Source organism: Pseudoliparis swirei, chromosome 1 (assembly GCF_029220125.1).
Source record: "Pseudoliparis swirei isolate HS2019 ecotype Mariana Trench chromosome 1, NWPU_hadal_v1, whole genome shotgun sequence".
NCBI lineage: Eukaryota > Metazoa > Chordata > Actinopteri > Perciformes > Liparidae > Pseudoliparis > Pseudoliparis swirei.
In genome coordinates this window covers 5,607,475-5,625,486 of record NC_079388.1, presented here as the reverse complement: position 1 = coordinate 5,625,486, position 18,012 = coordinate 5,607,475, and the positions used below count along the sequence as shown (strand labels likewise).

The 18,012-nt window shown below is 47.4% G+C and overlaps 1 protein-coding gene across 2 annotated transcripts in view; it reads right to left on the bottom strand.

Moving 5' to 3' along the window:
- Positions 1-17,160, bottom strand: part of LOC130198423 (ephrin type-A receptor 7) — a 188,588-nt gene extending 171,428 nt beyond the window's left edge. For both annotated transcript variants that reach the window (XM_056421616.1, XM_056421684.1), the window contains exon 1: positions 17,062-17,160. In XM_056421616.1, coding sequence (XP_056277591.1) covers positions 17,062-17,140 — 79 coding nt within the window. In that variant the 5' untranslated portion in view covers positions 17,141-17,160. The remainder of the gene's footprint in view (positions 1-17,061) is intronic.
- Positions 17,161-18,012: the final 852 nt, after the last annotated feature.

Sequence of the window (18,012 nt, the reverse complement as noted above, 5' to 3'; positions counted from 1 at the left end):
GAAAAATTCCTCAGCGCGGTGAAAAAAACAATGACGTCGCGCCAACTGGTTACCCATTCACATTCACATGCAAATCCACACGATCCCAACCGATGAATGGGCTTCATTGAGTGCTTTAGTGGCATTTAGTGATTTAGTGACAGGCTCCTTCAAATGACCTTCCAGCAAAGTCCATTACTTTACATCCAGACACACACACACACACACACACACAAGACTTCTGAGAGGCAGGTAATTCGCCATTAACTCAAGCCACTCAATCCCTGAAACACTGCCAAGTTCAATTGTGTGAGCGAGTTCGATGGAGTACGAGAAGGAGGAACGAGCATGAGAGGAAGGAGGGAGGGAGGGAGGGAGGGAGGGAAAGAGCAGTTCGAGAGAGAGAGAGAGACAGAAAGGTCCGGCGTTGCATCACCGCATGCGGACATGGCTGCACACGGCGGCATCACACGCTGCATATCGACATTAATGACCACACGGACCGCGTCATCCCCCTTTGGAAAGCATGAGGACATAAACATGAGTGTTCACGGGCAGATTCAAGTGCAAAAGCTGGAGGATTAAGCAAATATATGAACAACAACAACAACACGCAACCCGCGGAGAGGCGGGGGGATTGCATGCGCCACCGTAGGCCTCATAATAACCCTCGGTAACCCCGTTCCAATCACTTCGCCCATGGGAGGCGTGTCTACACAACCCGAGCCCGCGGGAAACGGCGCCAAGACGCCGCGGCCTCCTACGGCTGACGTGGTAAACACGAGAGGGAAACTAATTACGGCAACAATACGCACACAAACACACAAACACACACAAACAGGAACACACACGTGACAAGCGTAGCTGGTGTCTAGCTACCGGAGAGATTTATACTATTTCTCTAACTTTTAAGCTGCAGAGGAAAATAATATTTCATTTGATTGTTCTCACGATTGCGCCTCATGTTTGAGCCCCAAACATGTAATATTCTCTTCTGCGGTGGTCGTGTGTGTAATCAACAGCTCCACGCCACATCGCAGGTCCTGCACATCGTGTGTCGTGACGTCGTGGCCCAGACCGCATGGATCACAGGTGAGAGGGAAAGGATGAAAGGTTTTTCTTTGCTTGTTTTTTGGGGCCATTTCTGCTTTATTTGACAGGGAGAGAGGTGAGGAATAAACATCAAAGGTGTACGCGCCGTACCAGGTGAGCTCGCAGAGCTACCTTTGTTTCATGTTCATTATTGACGTTTACAATATGTATATGTATGTATGTGGACATTAGTTTCCATGAAACAAGCTCAACGGCGCCCCAATGTAGAGCGACCCGGTGAGAGGACGCCGGGCTGCAGGCGGCTGGACGGTGCCAGGCAGTGGCGGTTCGTCCATAGGGGGCGCTAGGGCGCCGCCCCTCTTAAAATTTGGAGATTAAAAAAAAGAAGAAAAAATTTTTTTTTATTCTGTCAAAAAACATTATATGCCAAATCATTTAAATAGTAAATATACCGTGTTGACGCGCTAAATGTGTGTGGGAGACCGTAAGCCCCTGTCAACAACCACTTAAGTTAATGTGAAAAATATAATATATCGCCATTATCACGGAGAGAAGCCCCTCCCCTTTTTCGAGGCGCTGTTCTAACGTGTGTGTACGGCATCGATACAACATTTCAGTCGTTTTGGCAATGACCGGCTTCACATTGGCGGATGAAACTGAATCTTGGGCGCACAAATGTGCACGCGATTGGATTATTCGGCAGATCAGAGACCCGTATGTTCCCTCAGCCCATAGAGCAGTGTTGCCAGGTCCGCGGTTTTCCTGCGGAATCGGGCCACTTTTGAAGTGTTGCGCGGGTTGAATTTTGTGTCCTTGGTTGGGGTAGACCTATTTTGCATGCAAATTACATGAATATCTTTAAATAAAAATCCATATTTTAAATGAAATAATTTATTCATACCCAAATCCTACCAAACTGACTCCAGATCAGCACGTACACACATTTTATTTATGATAATATACTGTATCTAATTACACAAGGCCATTTTAGGACCTAGGTGAAATAACTGTTTCGGGAAAACTGCTTTTAATGCTGGCAAACTAAACATATGTTGTTACTTTGTAGATATTACAATACATTTGGCAATGATAGCAATGCTGTTGAACTTTAAAAGCAGTGTATATGGTTTGGCACGGGCATATTTTGAGTTCTGATATTGGGCTGGTTTTTGGGCTGGTTGTGTCACACAGACCTGGCAACCCTGCTGCCCAGAGCTCCACGGAGGTACGCGAGCAACATAGCTAGCAGAAGCTTTATGTTAGTATGGCGTCGGCGACTGAAAACTCTGGTATCTCTACACCAAACACCTTTCAATCGACGGTCAGATATTGACAAGAAGAGGCTGAAAGAGTTGGGACCCAAACATCCGGATTTAAAAATTCTGCAGCAAAGCGCTGACCGCGGGAGGACGTACACCCGGAGGTGCTCCTCAAGCCTATATGCTAACCGGAGCTGATTAGCTGAATGCTCCATGAGTAATTCGTTTTTTGTTTCCCCTGTCTGTTTTCCAAAGTCCTGGGACGGAAACTCTCTGGACTACAACGGGGTGAGGGATCTACAGAGCTTCAGACAAGTGTAAAGCACAAATCTTGCCGCAGTTATCTAGCTAAGAATATGGAGCTAACTCGCTAACAGCATGAAGCTAACCCTGTTTGCAGACCGAACTGGCATCGAAAACACAACGAAGAAGTTCTGAAAAACAGACACATTCCCTCCAGAATAATGGAAACAGGCTGGTTACAGACATGATTGACTTTAACCAGAGTTATTGAGAAGTTTGACCACTTTAAAGAGAGGAGGCTACTTTTCTTTACATATAGTGGGTCTACTCTATCAAACAGTTAGAAATGCACTCTGTCATTTCTTGTTTTCAATGTATTGTATTTTATTTTTGTTTGTTGTTCAACGATATTATTGAGTGTTTGTGAATTTTATTTTAATGAGCTATTTTTATTTAGCGTTATTTTAAAAAATCTGTTTCCTGCGGAAATTGCTTTCCATCTGTTGCACTTCCTGCTCCTGAGTCCGTCTTTCCGTCACAATGGTTTTATATTGCCGAGGGTGAGTTGAGTGAAAAACGATTTTGCACTATTTTGGCTATATTCTTGAATAAAAATTAACCGTTTATGTTACATACAGCAATGGAATGTTAATACGATCCCGGCGTCCAGCTGTCGTGTCATTTAGACTGTCAAAATATACGTTTGGTGGCGGTTTCATTGAGCCACTTTCTAGCTCATGTAGTTATTTATTTTGTCCATTAGGGGTCTCTGTTTTCCCCTTGTATGTTACATGTCATGGTTTTTGATGAGAATTGTTATTATTTAGATTTAATGTGGTCCTGTCTTTTTTTATTGCTGAGGGAAGTGGAAGTGCAGAGACAAATCAGAAGGCAAATGTGTGTGTTCTGTTGTCTTCTGCAGAATAAATAAGTGCTGGGAAAATCCACCATCTGAGCCGACTTCTTCCATGCCCGTTCCACATCAGTTACATCTGCTCTGAACCTCTTTCATGTGAGGGTGAAACTCTTTTATTTTGCAAACCTCTGAAACCCAACCCAATGTTTCTTAAAGCTGCTCTGAACCTCTCATGCCCAAAGTCACAGTGTGTTGATAGTTGTTATTGGACAGTGTTGAGCACGGTGTGTTCTTGAAATGAAGCTTTGTTTTTTACAATATTCTACTCAAAACCTCTCTTCTTCTCATTGTTGAGTGATATTTAAACCGCGTCGCCCAACTGTGCCCCCCGCAAAAAAAATTTACCAGCCGCCACTGGTGCCAGGATGGACCTCCAGAACTCTGGCTGAGCAACAGCTGGGGAAGACTGGTGGACTTGTCCTTCTCGTTGTGTGTCTGTGTGTGTCTGTGTGTGTGTGTGTGTCTGTGTGTGTCTGTGTGTGTCTGTCTCTGTGTGTCTGTGTGTGTCTGTGTGTGTGTCTGTGTGTGTCTGTCTGTGTCTCTGTGTCTGTCTGTGTGTGTGTCTCTGTGTGTGTCTCTCAGTGTGTGTGTCTCTGTTTGTGTGTCTGTGTGTGTGTCTGTGTCTGTCTGTGTGTGTGTCTGTGTGTGTCTGTGTGTGTGTGTGTGTGTCTGTGTGTGCTCTTTTGGTGCCAAACGACCAGGACTCACCTGCCATGCTGACCTCATAGTGCATCGCTCCGGTAACAACGCGACCCTCTTTCGATGCGGCGCAGTCGCGCGTCACGCCGGTTTAAAGCGACAAGTGAATATTAAATTCCGAATGACGGATTAATCGCTAGCCGAGCTCTCTGATTGGCTGGACGAGAAGACCACACGGAGTGGACTTGGAGTTGGATAGTTTTCCGGCTGACTCTCGGCTGCCTGATCTCGCTCGGGTTGCCAGGTCAGCGGCCTGGACGGCGTCCGGTCCGGTTTACCCAATCGGCTGTTGCGGTGTGCTGATTGACTAATTTGACTTGCTAACGGGAAGGCGGCATTTCGAGCTGAAGGAGGAGCAGAGAAACCGCAGGAGCACGTTCCGCCCAACTATCCCACACTGATTGCAATCATGAACCAGACACACACAGGAACAAACAACTCTCCCCCTACACACACACACACACACGCTCAGAAATGCACTTAGCGTGGCTTTAATAACATGCATAACAAGCAGCCAAGAGTGCAAACATGTGAGGCCGGCGGGGACGGCGTGCACACATGTCGACAGAAACAATCCGATCCCGTTGATTTCTCCGGGCTCCTTCCTGCCCTCGGAGAAGCTTTCAGAAGGTTCATGTTTTAAAACAGCAGCACCCTGCAGAGCGGCTGACCGTGAGCAGCGTGACGCAACGCGGCGTCTCGCGTGGACTCGCGTGCACTCGGGAATGTTTTACGTGGAATCAAAATGTGGAAAAACGCAGAATGTGAAGAAGAAAAAGGAAACGCTGCAGGGTTCCTGCATACTTTGTCAAATATTCCCAAAATCTGTTCTTCCCCTCACCTCCCCGTCTCACGAGCCATCGATATGTAGCACCCCCCACCCCGGGATTCTCCGGCTTCGTTTCCTCTCCCCCCCCCCCCCCCCCCCCGCCAGTCCTGCTCCGCTTAAGCCGAGCGGAGCGGGTCCCACACTGTTATGGTAACTTCCCCCCTTTTCACTTTTACACCCTCGGCCACCTACCGAGGCCCCCCCGCTCCCCGACCCACCTGATAAAGTGAGGGGGGGAGGCGGCCCCATGCTGTGCGGGTGGGGCGTATGAAACCTGCCCCCCCCCCTTCGCCATCTCTCACGCGCCTCACACTCCCGTGCCCTCGGCCCCCGGCGCTAACACCCTTTCATTACGGATACTCTTCTCCGCAGGGGGCTATCACTTCAAAAAGACACCCTGTGGTCCTTGTCCCCGTTTGTGTGTGTGTGTGGGGATGGGGCAGATGTGTGTGAGTGTTTGTGTGTGTGTGTGTGTGTGTGTGTGTGGGGGGGCAGGTTAGAGAGGGGGGCGTTCATAAAAGTGACTGAGCCGGAGCCGCGCGATTTATGTATTTATTCATCACCGGGGAAGCTGCGTATTAAAAGGTCGCGCAATTTTACAGGTCACTGGCCGAACCCTCACAGTGAGGGAGGCAAGGAGAGAGAGAGAGAGAGAGAGAGCTAAGATGGCACACAGGGACAGGCACATTAACACACATAGGCGCATCTACTCCTCGCTTGTGTATGTGTGTGTGTATGTGTGTGTGTGTGTGTGTGTGTGTGTTTGTGTGCAGAATCCGAGTTTGGCCCAGCCCTCCGGTACGCGCGTGTTGTTTGTGCACGAGAGGCGAAACCAAAATTGCAAACAATAAAAGCGTGCGGCGCGCTATGGTTAATGAGTTTGAAAGGTCAAACGCCTCCTGAGATTAATGGGGGTTCCTGAGCATGAGGGGGGGGGGTCACGAGGCCCAGTCGGACGCATTTCATTACCGAGACGGGAAGGAGCGACTCACATTGTGGCTCTGAATGGATTGTAGCCACCTATTCTCTACTGCTAGTGTACAAATTTACTATTGTACTGCGACAATGACAGGAAAGACAAGAAGGCCAATTGATTATCAAACGGGGGCGTGGTTAGGCTCAGCTGTGGGGGAGTGGCTCGGGGAACAGGTGTCGGGAAGAGGCCTAATTGGCCTCAGCTGCAGGGTATCAGCTGGTTAGTGAAAACAAAATCTACAGATTAATCGATTATTTAAATGATGGTTATTTGGAGCCTCATCGATTAAAATGTTGACAATTTTTTCGATTAATCGGATAAAAAAATGTAAAAACTGTAATTTATACTGTATGCTTTTGAATTCTTATTGTTAGTTTAAATACTACATCTTCTCACTTTTTCATGTATACAGGACTGTCTCAAAAAATTTGAATATTGTGATAAAGTTCTTTATTTTCTGTAATGCAATTAAAAAAACAAAAATGTCATGCATTCTGGATTCATTACAAATCAACTGAAATATTGCAAGCCTTTTATTCTTTTAATATTGCTGATTATGGCTTACAGCTTAAGAAAACTCTAAAATCCTATCTCATAAAATTTTACTATTTCCTCAGACCAAGTAAAAAAAAAGATTTATAACAGCTGAGTGTTTGTCAAGGCTCAGGAAACCCTTGCAGGTGTTTCGAGTTAATTAGACAATTCAAGTGATTTGTTTAATACCCTACTAGTATACTTTTTCATGATATTCTAATATTTAGAGATAGGATATTTGAGTTTTCTTAAGCTGTAAGCCATAATCAGCAATATTAAAAGAATAAAAGGCTTGCAATATTTCAGTTGATTTGTAATGAATCCAGAATGCATGACATTTTTACAGAAAATAAAGAACTTCATCACAATATTCTAATTTTCTGAGACAGTCCTGTACATCAAGTTTTCACAAAATTTTAGGCGACAAATACCAGGCAGTTTCTGGGGGGGCTCCAGGACCAAGCCCAGGTACACTCGAGGGCACTGGAGCGGTTGCTGACCGGCCAGTCATCGGCAGCTCCGGGACCGGCGGGGCCGTCGAGGCTGACAGGGGTGGTCCTACAGAGGATGACGGCGGAGGACGACGCGCAGTCGTACCTGGAGACCTTCGAGGCGACAGCGGAGGCGTGCGGCTGGCCAGCGGATGAGTGGGCGATCCGTCTATTGCCTCTTCTGGCTGGAGAGGCGCAGACGGCGGCACTGGGGCTACCCCCGGCAGCTAGGCGGATGTACCCGGAGGTACGAAAAGCGGTCATGGACAGGCTCGGTCTGTCCCCGGAGGCCCATCGGCGGAGGTTCCGGGAGGCCAAGCTGGGGCCCGAGGACCGGCCGTTCGCGTTTGGCCAGCGGCTAACAGATGCGGCAGCCAGGTGGCTGCAACCCGGGGGCTCCGCAGCAGCACAGGCGGTGGTGGAGAAAATCGTGCTGGAGCAGTTTGTCGGCGGGCTCCCGGCCCGCACATCGGCTTGGGTCCGCTGCCATCAGCCGACGGGGATGGAGGCTGCCGTCACCCTGGCGGAGGACCACCTGGCGGTCCATGTCCCGGGGAAGGCGGAGGGCGATCGACCGCCGTCTACTAGCGGGCCGCTGCCTGGCCAACGAAGGAAGCTGCATCCGCAGCACCCGGCAAGGCCGGTGCCGTGGCCGACACCCCTCCCGCGGGTCCCCGAGCCGGTGTCCTCGACCGGGCCCGGTACTCTTCCTGACTCACAGGGGGTCTTTCAAGCACCAGGGCGGGAGTGCTGGAGATGCGGGCAGCCCGGGCACGTCCGGAGGGAGTGTCCATTAATGGAGGTGGGCCAGGTGATCCGGGTTGCCGGCTCTCCAGCCTCCTCCCCCGGTCCGGGACCGACGTACCGCGTTCCGGTAAGAATCCAGGGGGGTACACACCAGGCAATGGTGGATTCGGGCTGTACGCAGTCTATGATCCACCAGAGCCTGGTTCGACCCGGGGCATTGGTGGAGGCATTGTGGGTGAAAATACGGTGTGTGCATGGGGACATTCACGAGTATCCTATGGTGGCAGTGGAAATCAGACACAGCTGCCACAGTCCTATAAACAGAACTGGGGGTGGGGGGGGGGGCTGCAAGTGACAGCCTAGAACTTGTTACAGTGGTCATCCAGATTGGTCTAATTTGTCCTCTTTTAACAAAAAATCTGTCTACGACAGGCTGCTCTGTGCAGAACAGACACTTGTGTTGCGTTCAGGTGCTTTTTCAAACCGTCCATCGTGAAATGCGATGCCAAATTGCCAGATTCTCATTTGAATTCGATGCTTTTTGGCAGCCAACACTCGACTTTCAGATGCCGACGGCACCCGAAGGCAACACGCACACGCAGAGGAAAACAAATAAACCAATGCGGCAGCTTGATTCCTGAGCGAAGGATGTCTCAACGATAAGAGCGAGACTCTTTTTTTCGTTGCCATCGGAGGGTTCATGCAATCGTGCTCGAGAACGTATGAAATGTTATGTAACACAGGGAAAAAGCTCTCGCGGTACGGACAGAAGATAATTAAACTTTCATCGAACAATCTCAACTGTGTCTCTATTGGGGATGGAGATGGTGGAGAGTGGAGCGGGGAGGCGTGATGCAGCATCTAATCAGGCTTCCTCCTCCACCTCTCCGGTCCTCCTGAACATGTCATCAGGTCAGACGTGGCGGGAGGAGGACCGGTGGACACGGGAAGCCCATTAGGAGGCGGCGCTAATGGCCGAGGGATGGACCGAGCTCAGCTGTAGAGGCATGTGTTTGTTAGACGGGAAGAGAGCGAGACTGTTGGGAGAGCGTGTGAGAGTGAGATGAGAAGCCGTCACAGCTTTTACATAAGTGGACGACTGGAAACTCATTGCAGGAACTAGAATGGGCACTCGGAGCATACCTTCGCAAATCACAAGATTGGGCATTGGATTATGAACATGTTGGCATTAGTTGCCTATTGGACAAAAATGTATCGTGCTATGGTAAAAAGAAGATGTTGACCTTTCCATGACCTTGACCTTGACCTTTGACCCGATTGATCCCAAAATCTAATCAAATGGTCCCCGGATAATAACCAATCATCCCACCAAATTGCATGCGATTCAAGAAGATGTTGACCTTTTCATGACCTTGACCTTTGACCCGATCGATCCCACAATCTAATCAAATGGTCCCCGGATAATAACCAATCATCCCACCAAATTTCATGCGATTCGGTTCAAGACTTTTTGAGTTCTGCGAATAACACGCATACAAATAAATAAATAAATACACGGCGATCAAAACATAACCTTCCGCATTTTCAATGCGAAGGCAATAACATCTTGTCGGAGGACCTTGTTCCCAAGACGGCGTCTCTCAGAGACCGCGGCAAACGTATTGAGTTGGAGAATTATCGGAAAACATAAATTAAGACTGAGCAGGAAAAAACATATAATTTATGTTCAGCTGGTGGCCCACGGTGAGAAGATGGACTGGCCGTCATTCCAGAACCCTCACAGTCCCAACAAGGTCCCACTGGCCCAGAGAGCCTGTTTGTCCCACAGCCTGACAAACAAATGCAGATCTTCCCAAAGGTCCATTGCTTCAAAATGTTTTTAAAAAGAAGCACATGGAGGGTTTTTAATATGCAAAACGATGTCATTTTTGCATATTATGCAATGGTTGAGTCGGTTAGGTTTAGTCGTGAGAAATAAGATCAGTGAGGATGAAATATCAGTGAGCCGACCGGCGGCGGAGAGAGGCGGGTCATGACCTCACCACGGCGGGAAAAAGAAAACCGCTATGTCATTCCACATAATAATTAGCCACCTGCTTCGCTTTGTTGTACGGACTTTGTGTTTTGGGCCCGTTTTGTTATTCGGGACGACGGACACTCAGGAAAATGTTCAGCACATTTTTCAGATTTTTTCGGAACAACGGCATGGCACCAAACGACAATATAGTGACGTTAAAGTTAAAAGATTCTCTCGAGCGGACAAACAAACATCTTGCAAAATTATATCACAAAAGAGTTTCAGCAATAACAGGTCACACATCGTCAAAAGAGTATTCACAACGTTGGTTCCTCTTTATAGAAGCATAGGTGTGTGTGTGTGTGTGTGTGTGTGGCCTTGTTCCAGGACCTCTGTCACCTCCGTGGCAGTCTCATGTGACCGCCTAAACCAGGCTCAATTGAGGCTGATGGTCTCTAAGCCAACATCTGAGAGGGAGGGCAACACATTTAACCTCTGGAAGAGCACTGTCTTCACACACACACACACGCACAAAATAGGTTACATTTCCTTTCCCAGCATTTCCCTCACAAAAGCCTCAATGGCGGTTCTTGATTCAAAAGAATTCGATGAGTCAGACCTGCACAGCGGCAATAAAGAATTGAGCCTCACGTGGAATCACACGGGGGGGGGGGGGCCTCAAAATGTGCAATAACAGATCTAGGATCCGGTAAAACTGAGAAGGCATAAGAAAAGCAGGACAAATGAAGAGGGATTCAGGAAAGCCACATTGTCCAAACAGAGCCATTGGAGTTTCGGGGCGTCTTCATCAGCTCGTCTTCGTCTTTGGCTCCTTCCGTGCTTTATTAATCGTTCCTCGTGACTCTGTTTTTCGTAAACTTGAGCCGAAATGAGTGGGAGATTCCGTTTTCTTTCACCATCGGAAACCAAGGAAATGAAGAATGAGAATGCAGCGAGTGCGAGGGTAGCAGAACGACGGAGCTCCGCCGAGTTGTCAGTTCAATTCCCAGCATGCCCGCCCACAACGAGCCTCGCATTAATGCAGTCAGTGTTTACTCTCAATGCAAAACAGAGCGGAGCACAAATGTCTGCCAAGAGCGCAGAGCACACACACACACACACACACACACACACACCAATGACATTCATCAACTTCAGACACCTCAGGACTGAGAGGCTTGCCAACAGAAACTCCTCAAACCATTAGTATCCCAACAAATGCAGCAACGATGAATAATGGGTTTTTGGCCTCCGTGTAAAAACCAAGAGAGAACATGTCTCACCTCCAGGAGGCTGCTGGTGTGTCATAGGAAACATTCCTTTTAAATATTTAATGGAATATATATATATATATACACTACCGTTCAAAAGTTTGGGGTCATCCAGACAATTTCGTGTCTTCCATGAAAACTCACTTTTATTTATAAAATGAATTGAAAATTGAATAGAAAATATAGTCAAGACATTGACAAGGTTAGAAATAATGATTAATATTTGAAGTATTAATTTTGTTCTTCAAACTTCAAGCTCAAAGGAAGGCCAGTTGTATAGCTTATATCACCAGCATAACTGTTTTCAGCTGTGCTAACATAATTGCACAAGGGTTTTCTAATCAGACATTAGTCTTCTAAGGAGATTAGCAAACACAATGTACCATTAGAACACTGGAGTGATAGTTGATGGAAATGGGTCTCTATACACCTATGGAGATATTTCATTAGAAACCAGACGTTTCCACCTAGAATAGTAATTTACCACATTAACAATGTATAGTGGGTATTTTTGATTAATGTTATCTTTATTGAAAAAACAGTGCTTTTCTTTGAAAAATAAAGACATTTGAACGGTAGTGTATATATATATATATATATGTCTACTTTTTTTTTGCATATAACCTTTTGTATAACTTTTTGGAGAACAGTCCCTTGAGACGGTTACATAACGCTCCGGCATGAAAGCACCAGCGCATCTGTAAATGCACCTGCGGTTGATGGTTTATTCATTATTATTTAGGCTTGAAGACTTTTTTCTTCACCCTCTAATTTTCACATCACCATCAAGTTGTTTAATTCATACGACCACGGAGGTCGTGCAGCGTCGACAAAATTAGAGTCGCAGTATTAACCATGTGGTGAAATGGTGGCAATTATGGTTTGGGTTCACATAAATACATTTGTGACATAGGTTAACTTACGTACTGTACGTATCTTAAGTTAAGTCAACGCAAGTTAAAATAACTCTGCTGTTGGGTATCGTTTGGGTTTTTTCCGATACCGGTGCTAAACCGGTACTTTTAAAACGATACCGGTGCCTGAACCGATACTTTAAAAAAAAGAAGCACACAAAACGACGGTTGATAATGACGACGTAAAAAACCTCTTCGGCCATATTCCCTGTGAAAAGCCGTTCCGATGGAGCACTGACAAAAAAAGGATATCAGACTGTCATGCTCGTAGCTCAAAGCTCGTAGCTCAAAGCTCGTAGCTCAAAGCTCGTAGCTCGTAGCTCAAAGCTCGTAGCTTGTAGCTCAAAGCTCGTAGCTCGTAGCTCAAAGCTCGTAGCTCAAAGCTCGTAGCTCAAAGCTCGTAGCTCAAAGCTCGTAGCTAGCACGAGCTACGAGCTATGAGCTAGCGGGAGCTACGAGCTAGCTTAAACATGGTTATAATGGCTAATGTATTATTTGTTGGCCTACTTTTATGAATGCAAGACTTGAAATCAACGTTACGGTACTAATCTGAGTTACGGCTGCTCTTGTCATCGTCGCGCTCAGCCTGACGCTGGTGTGCTCCGCAGGGCTCACGCAGAAGCACACGACGCACGCCTCCGCTTTCAAAGTTAAATGATCGGCTATCGCAACCTGCTGACAGGGCGGAGTCACCAAAAAAGTTCAAAATAATCGTTTTTTTCAATCGGCACCCAACCCTACCGTTGACACAGGACGCGAACGGCAGCTTCCTGGGTCAAAGTCGTGTGTTTGCTCTGACCTGGACACTCAACTGGACTGTCTTGCTCTCTGAACCGCGTCGCCTGACACCTCACGGCGTGCGAGGTCGTCTCTGGCGGTCGCGGTAAACATTATCACGAATAAAGTAGGAAACAAATGATCGGTTTTTTTTGTTGCTCCGTGTTCTTATAACCTTGGGCTACACAGCAACTCTTGTCTTCTGTAATATATATGATAATGCAGCTGAGCTTCGAGGATAATACACGGCGGGAGTAGAAAAGGTCTGACTCGCTGAATACATGAACTGGATACCAACGTTAAGGCGGTTCCAGTTGTGAAGCTGAACCCCGAGAGGCAAACCCAAAACAACCGTTGGCTGCAGCCCTAATTTCATGATTACATGGGAACAGGTTGAGTGGATTCAAAAGTCTCTAAGAAGTAACAATTATTTCAAGTGTCATGTGGTGTTAGCCGTTCCATCTATAACTTATCAGAAGTTTCACTCAACCCAAAGTCTCTCCCCCCCTCTCTCTCTCTCTTTGTGTGTGTTATGCTGCACACACAAGTGCACATCCTTACAGTAACCTGTACTCCAGACTAGAATATATACCTCTCTCTCTCTCTCTCTCTGCTGATTTGAACCTTGATTACCAGCTTCCTCTCCCATGCCGAATTACTCTTTGCTGCTGCGATCATTTAATTACCCCCGCTCATAAAACCAAAAACATTTCATTCATTTTTCACGCTCACTTCATCACAGCAACAAAAACCAGTCGGGTCGGAGGCGTCGAGCAGGAAACGCGGTTGCGTTTGCTCGGATTTAAACTCTTCTCCGAGCTGCACGTCGAAGATGCGTCGCAAAACAGACAAAAAGTCAAATAGAATATCGTAAAGAAATAAAAAGACTGGAAGAGTCTGAGATGGAAACACATAGAGCCAACACACCCGCACTGGAGAGGCTTCAGCGTAGAGCCATCAATAAAACCACTGGACAAATGCAGTCCGTCAGCAATTCACCCTCATCTGCCACTTCCTCACTGTCCAGTGTGGAGGAAACACCCGCTGCCTCCCACACGCCTTCACCCCCCTCCAATAATTCCACTCCCTCATCATTCTTCCCGGATGAGACTCCTCTTCCCTCCCATCCCTCCCTCCCTCCCTCTCCGTTGAGTCATTAATTCCTTCATTCATTCATTTCCCCCCACGCACCTGAGGCTCATACCCCCCCCCCCCTTCCACCCTCCTCCGAGAAGATGTCGCCGTCTCCACAAATCATTCTGACATTTTTACGCTCGCGGAGGCCGCGGCCGGTTCCGATCCAGACCCGTATGAACAGATCCTTGGAAAACGAAGATGGACCAGTCCATCGGGTGTGGGGGGTGGCAGAAAAAAGCCCTCATCAATCACAAACAATTAGTCCCAATTGATGCCTGGGAGGGTGGAGCTCTATTACGCTGCCAATCCGGCAGTTGCTGGTAAACCCCAAATTAGTCCGACTGCTGCTTAGTACTCATTCTCATTACTGATTCAGTAATTATACCATATAGGAGTGGGGATTTAATAATGGATATTCTCTTTAATTCTGTTTTGTTCGAGTTAACGGTAAACACAGGCTTTTTAATCTCGCTGGGGCAGGGTTTATTTTTCTAAATAGACGGCAAAATAACCAGAACATTTAACATGTAACGGTCCAGTGAAACTACATGCTGAGCGATGCTACCATCGCAATGACGGTAGACGTTGGCGGGTTGATAGAGATTCAAGCCACGCAAAGCTGCAAACACTCCTCCCGCGGTACCAAGAGTTTGCAGATTGATGGATGGGGTTTAAAAAAAAAAGGTAGTTTTCATTTCATCTACACCTCATAAGCCAAAGGTCAGATTTCCAGATGTTCGAAATTGCATGTGAAACCCTGCTGGGCCGATTACATTGAGGGGCGCACACACACACACACACACACACACACACGGAGGCGAGGGCGGAGAAGGGGGAAGTAAATGAGATCCCGATGAGATGCCAAGGTGTGTTAGCGGTGAGGCGTGGGGGAATGAGAAAAAGCAGCCTGAAGGGGGGGGGGGGGGGGATTGACTATGTGCGTGTGTGTGTGTGTGTGTGTGTGTGTGTGTGTGTGTGTGTGTGTGTGTGTGTGTGTGTCTGTGTGTGTGTGTGTGTGTGTGTGTGTGTCTGCTCCGAGCGGCATTTGCGTTTGCAAAGTCAGCTCAGGATGCGGGAGGCACGTACAAGGGGGGGGGGGGGGGGGGGGGGAGAGAGAGGAAGATGACATATGAGAGGACAGGAGGGTCTAGAACAAAAGGGGGAAACGCAACAAAAGGAAGAGACAGAAGTACGAGACAAAGAATGCATTCACGGGGATGAAACGTTGTTGGCACACGAGGAGAAAATGAAAGGAGATACGAAGGCCATTTAAAAACGGACCAGAAGCCACTGAAGGGACCAGGAATACGAACCAGGAGCCACAGACACTGTCATATAACACGAGAGACCCAAAGAGAGGGGGAAGACCTCCGCACATGTTCCCTTTAGTTCACACACTGCTCCCGTTTCACACTCTATACCTGAACACACACACACACACACACACATCAATTAGACAAAAGCCAGCATCAACGCCCGGCTGAGATACAAATCACCGGCAGGGAGCGAAAGAGACGGGAAGCGCGTGCGTCAATGAAATGTGTGCAACCTCATCTATCGGCAACGCACGGAGGAGGGGATGGAGAGGGGGGGGGGGGGACTTAAGTGGCAAGACGAATTGTCACGGGGTCTCGCGTGAGAGCGCAAGGATATATACACATGTATGTATGTATGTGTATATGTATGTGTGTGTGTGTATTTAAGTGTGTATGTATGTGTATATGTATGTGTGTGTGTGTATTTATCTATGTATGTGTATATATTATGTATGTATGTGTATTTATGTATTTTTGTATGTGTGCGTGCATGTATGTGAGTATATGGGAGTATATGTATATATATATATATATATATATATATATATATATGTATATGTATGTATATATATATAATATATATATACATTCATACATATATATATATATATATATGTATATGTATGTATATATTCTAGTCTGGAGTATACGTACTGTAAGGATGTGCGCTTGTGTGTGCATCATAACACACAAAAATCCACTTGGCTATACCTTGATAATAACGGGAGAGAGAGGGAGAGAGGGAGAGAGCGAGAGAGAGAGAGCGAGAGAGAGAGACATGGGGGTCTGACGCCATATGTTCTTTTCCACCTCACATGTCTCTGACCTGATGACCGGTCCGCGGCTTCACGTCCGGCCGCTCGGGCGTCACGTGACACGCGGGACCTTCAGAGCTCCTGAGTTCGGATCGGACTCAAAGTTCCACACACTCACAACATCTCGGCTGGAGGTGTCGTATCACGTGTGATCCGGGCTGCAGGTATAAACGGTGGCAGCTCCTCGCTCTCGGACACACTTCAGTGCACAGGCAATTAAACGAGCCAGCAATCCAAATCCGGATCATCAGCATTTCATCTCGGAAAAAAATAAATAATTATAATTCAATTAAAAACACACCTCAGCGAATCGAATGCACTATCCTCCTGCGTTACTGTTGCGTTAATGAGTCTTTGTTCAGTGAAGACATAAAGAAAGTCGGTTCAGAGGGCTGTTGGGTTCAGAGAAGAACGGAATAAAGAGATAGAGGAGGAGCGGAGAGGAGGATGCGGGGAGGCAGCAGCCTCCGGATGCATCACAGAACCAGCGACCGCCAATGAGTCGGGAAAGACAAAAGAAACCAGTTGCACAGAGATGCCGTGACAAAAAAAAAATTATATATGTGTAAATAAATATATAGAAAAGGGGGAAAAGCCCAGCGCAGAAATTGGAAGTCGTTGTGACAACAGATGATTTCTTTCTTTCTGATGAAGAGCACATCTCCTGCAGGCAGCTGACTTTAACATCACGGTGTTGGTTCATCAGACAACTTATCCGGTCCTCTAGTTCTGCAATCTGCAATGTTGCACATGATAAATGATTGGGTGTATTATTTTATTTATCTCATGATCTCTCTTACTTTAGGGTCCAACAAGCAACTGAGAAAACGAAATCTGACAATCTGAATGTGTCTTCTTCCCGAGAGGTCTCTCCACACAACCAGACACACAAACACACACGCACACACACACACACACAGATCTTCTCCTTTCCGTGCGCATCTTTGGGTTTAAAGCGCATGAAACACGGTTTTAACTGCACTGATATCCGCGCGCGCGCCGGTGGAAAGAATGCACCTGCTTCCAAAAACTCCGCCGAGGACAATCCGTCTGTGACTCCGCTCGGGACACCCACATAACAACATGAGCACACGCACACACACACACACCCACTCACACACACGTACCTTCTTCGGCGTGACAGTCTCCCTCAATGTTGAGCAGTAATATCCAAATCACCGACACGAGCGTTTTACGGACATCCATGTTCGTGTCTGGCCAGTTCCGCGCGGGGCTCTTGTCATCTCTCTCCAGCCTGCGCGCGACGCACCGCAGCAGAGACGCGCACTTGCGAGCGCTTTTTTTATTTTATTTTTTTATTTTTGGGGGGGAGCGGAGCGGATGCAGTCCGGGCGAATAGTGCGGGAGCTCCGGAGCCATGCGCTCTATTTGTTATCTCGGGGGAGGGCTTTGCCGACGTGATTGACAGCGCGCGGGCGCAATGGCCTGCGGGGTTGTTGGAGTCGAAGGGGCGGGGTTACGCGGAGAGGGGGCGGAGACTCGAGCTATCGCGGAGCTGCGACCCGAAATCTGCGCGCCAGGTGTTTTTGTTATACTACCTGCTTACTGCATGCATGAGGGGTCTTTATACTGCCGGTCCTCGTGTAGGGCGCGGAGGGGGACCGGAGAGGTAGGACGTATCACTCAGTTGGAGAGTTTAGACTCCTGCTCTGGTTTATTAACCTCTCACAATGTGTACAGACTGTGCGTTACGGGCTCTAAAAGGGGTCCACGTGGTCTTCAGTTATGTTTGCTTCAATCAATTTGCACTGAGGTCCACCATGTAACTAAAAGGATGACCTCATCGCCACCAACATTTAAACAACAAAGGAATCCAGCCTGATTTTCATTAATGATGAGTTTGCAATGTTTACATGTGAAGTTAATTGAAGTCATTGTTGTCGTGGACAAAGAACTAGAAGACAGATTCACCTCTCAGGAACCTGATCTGGGAACAGTTGTTTGTTTAATGGTCAAGTGGACCAATGGCAGACACTCCACCGCATCTATAGAAACCATCCTTTGATGACTCAGTGCACACACACACACACACACACACACACACATGATCCTACTGT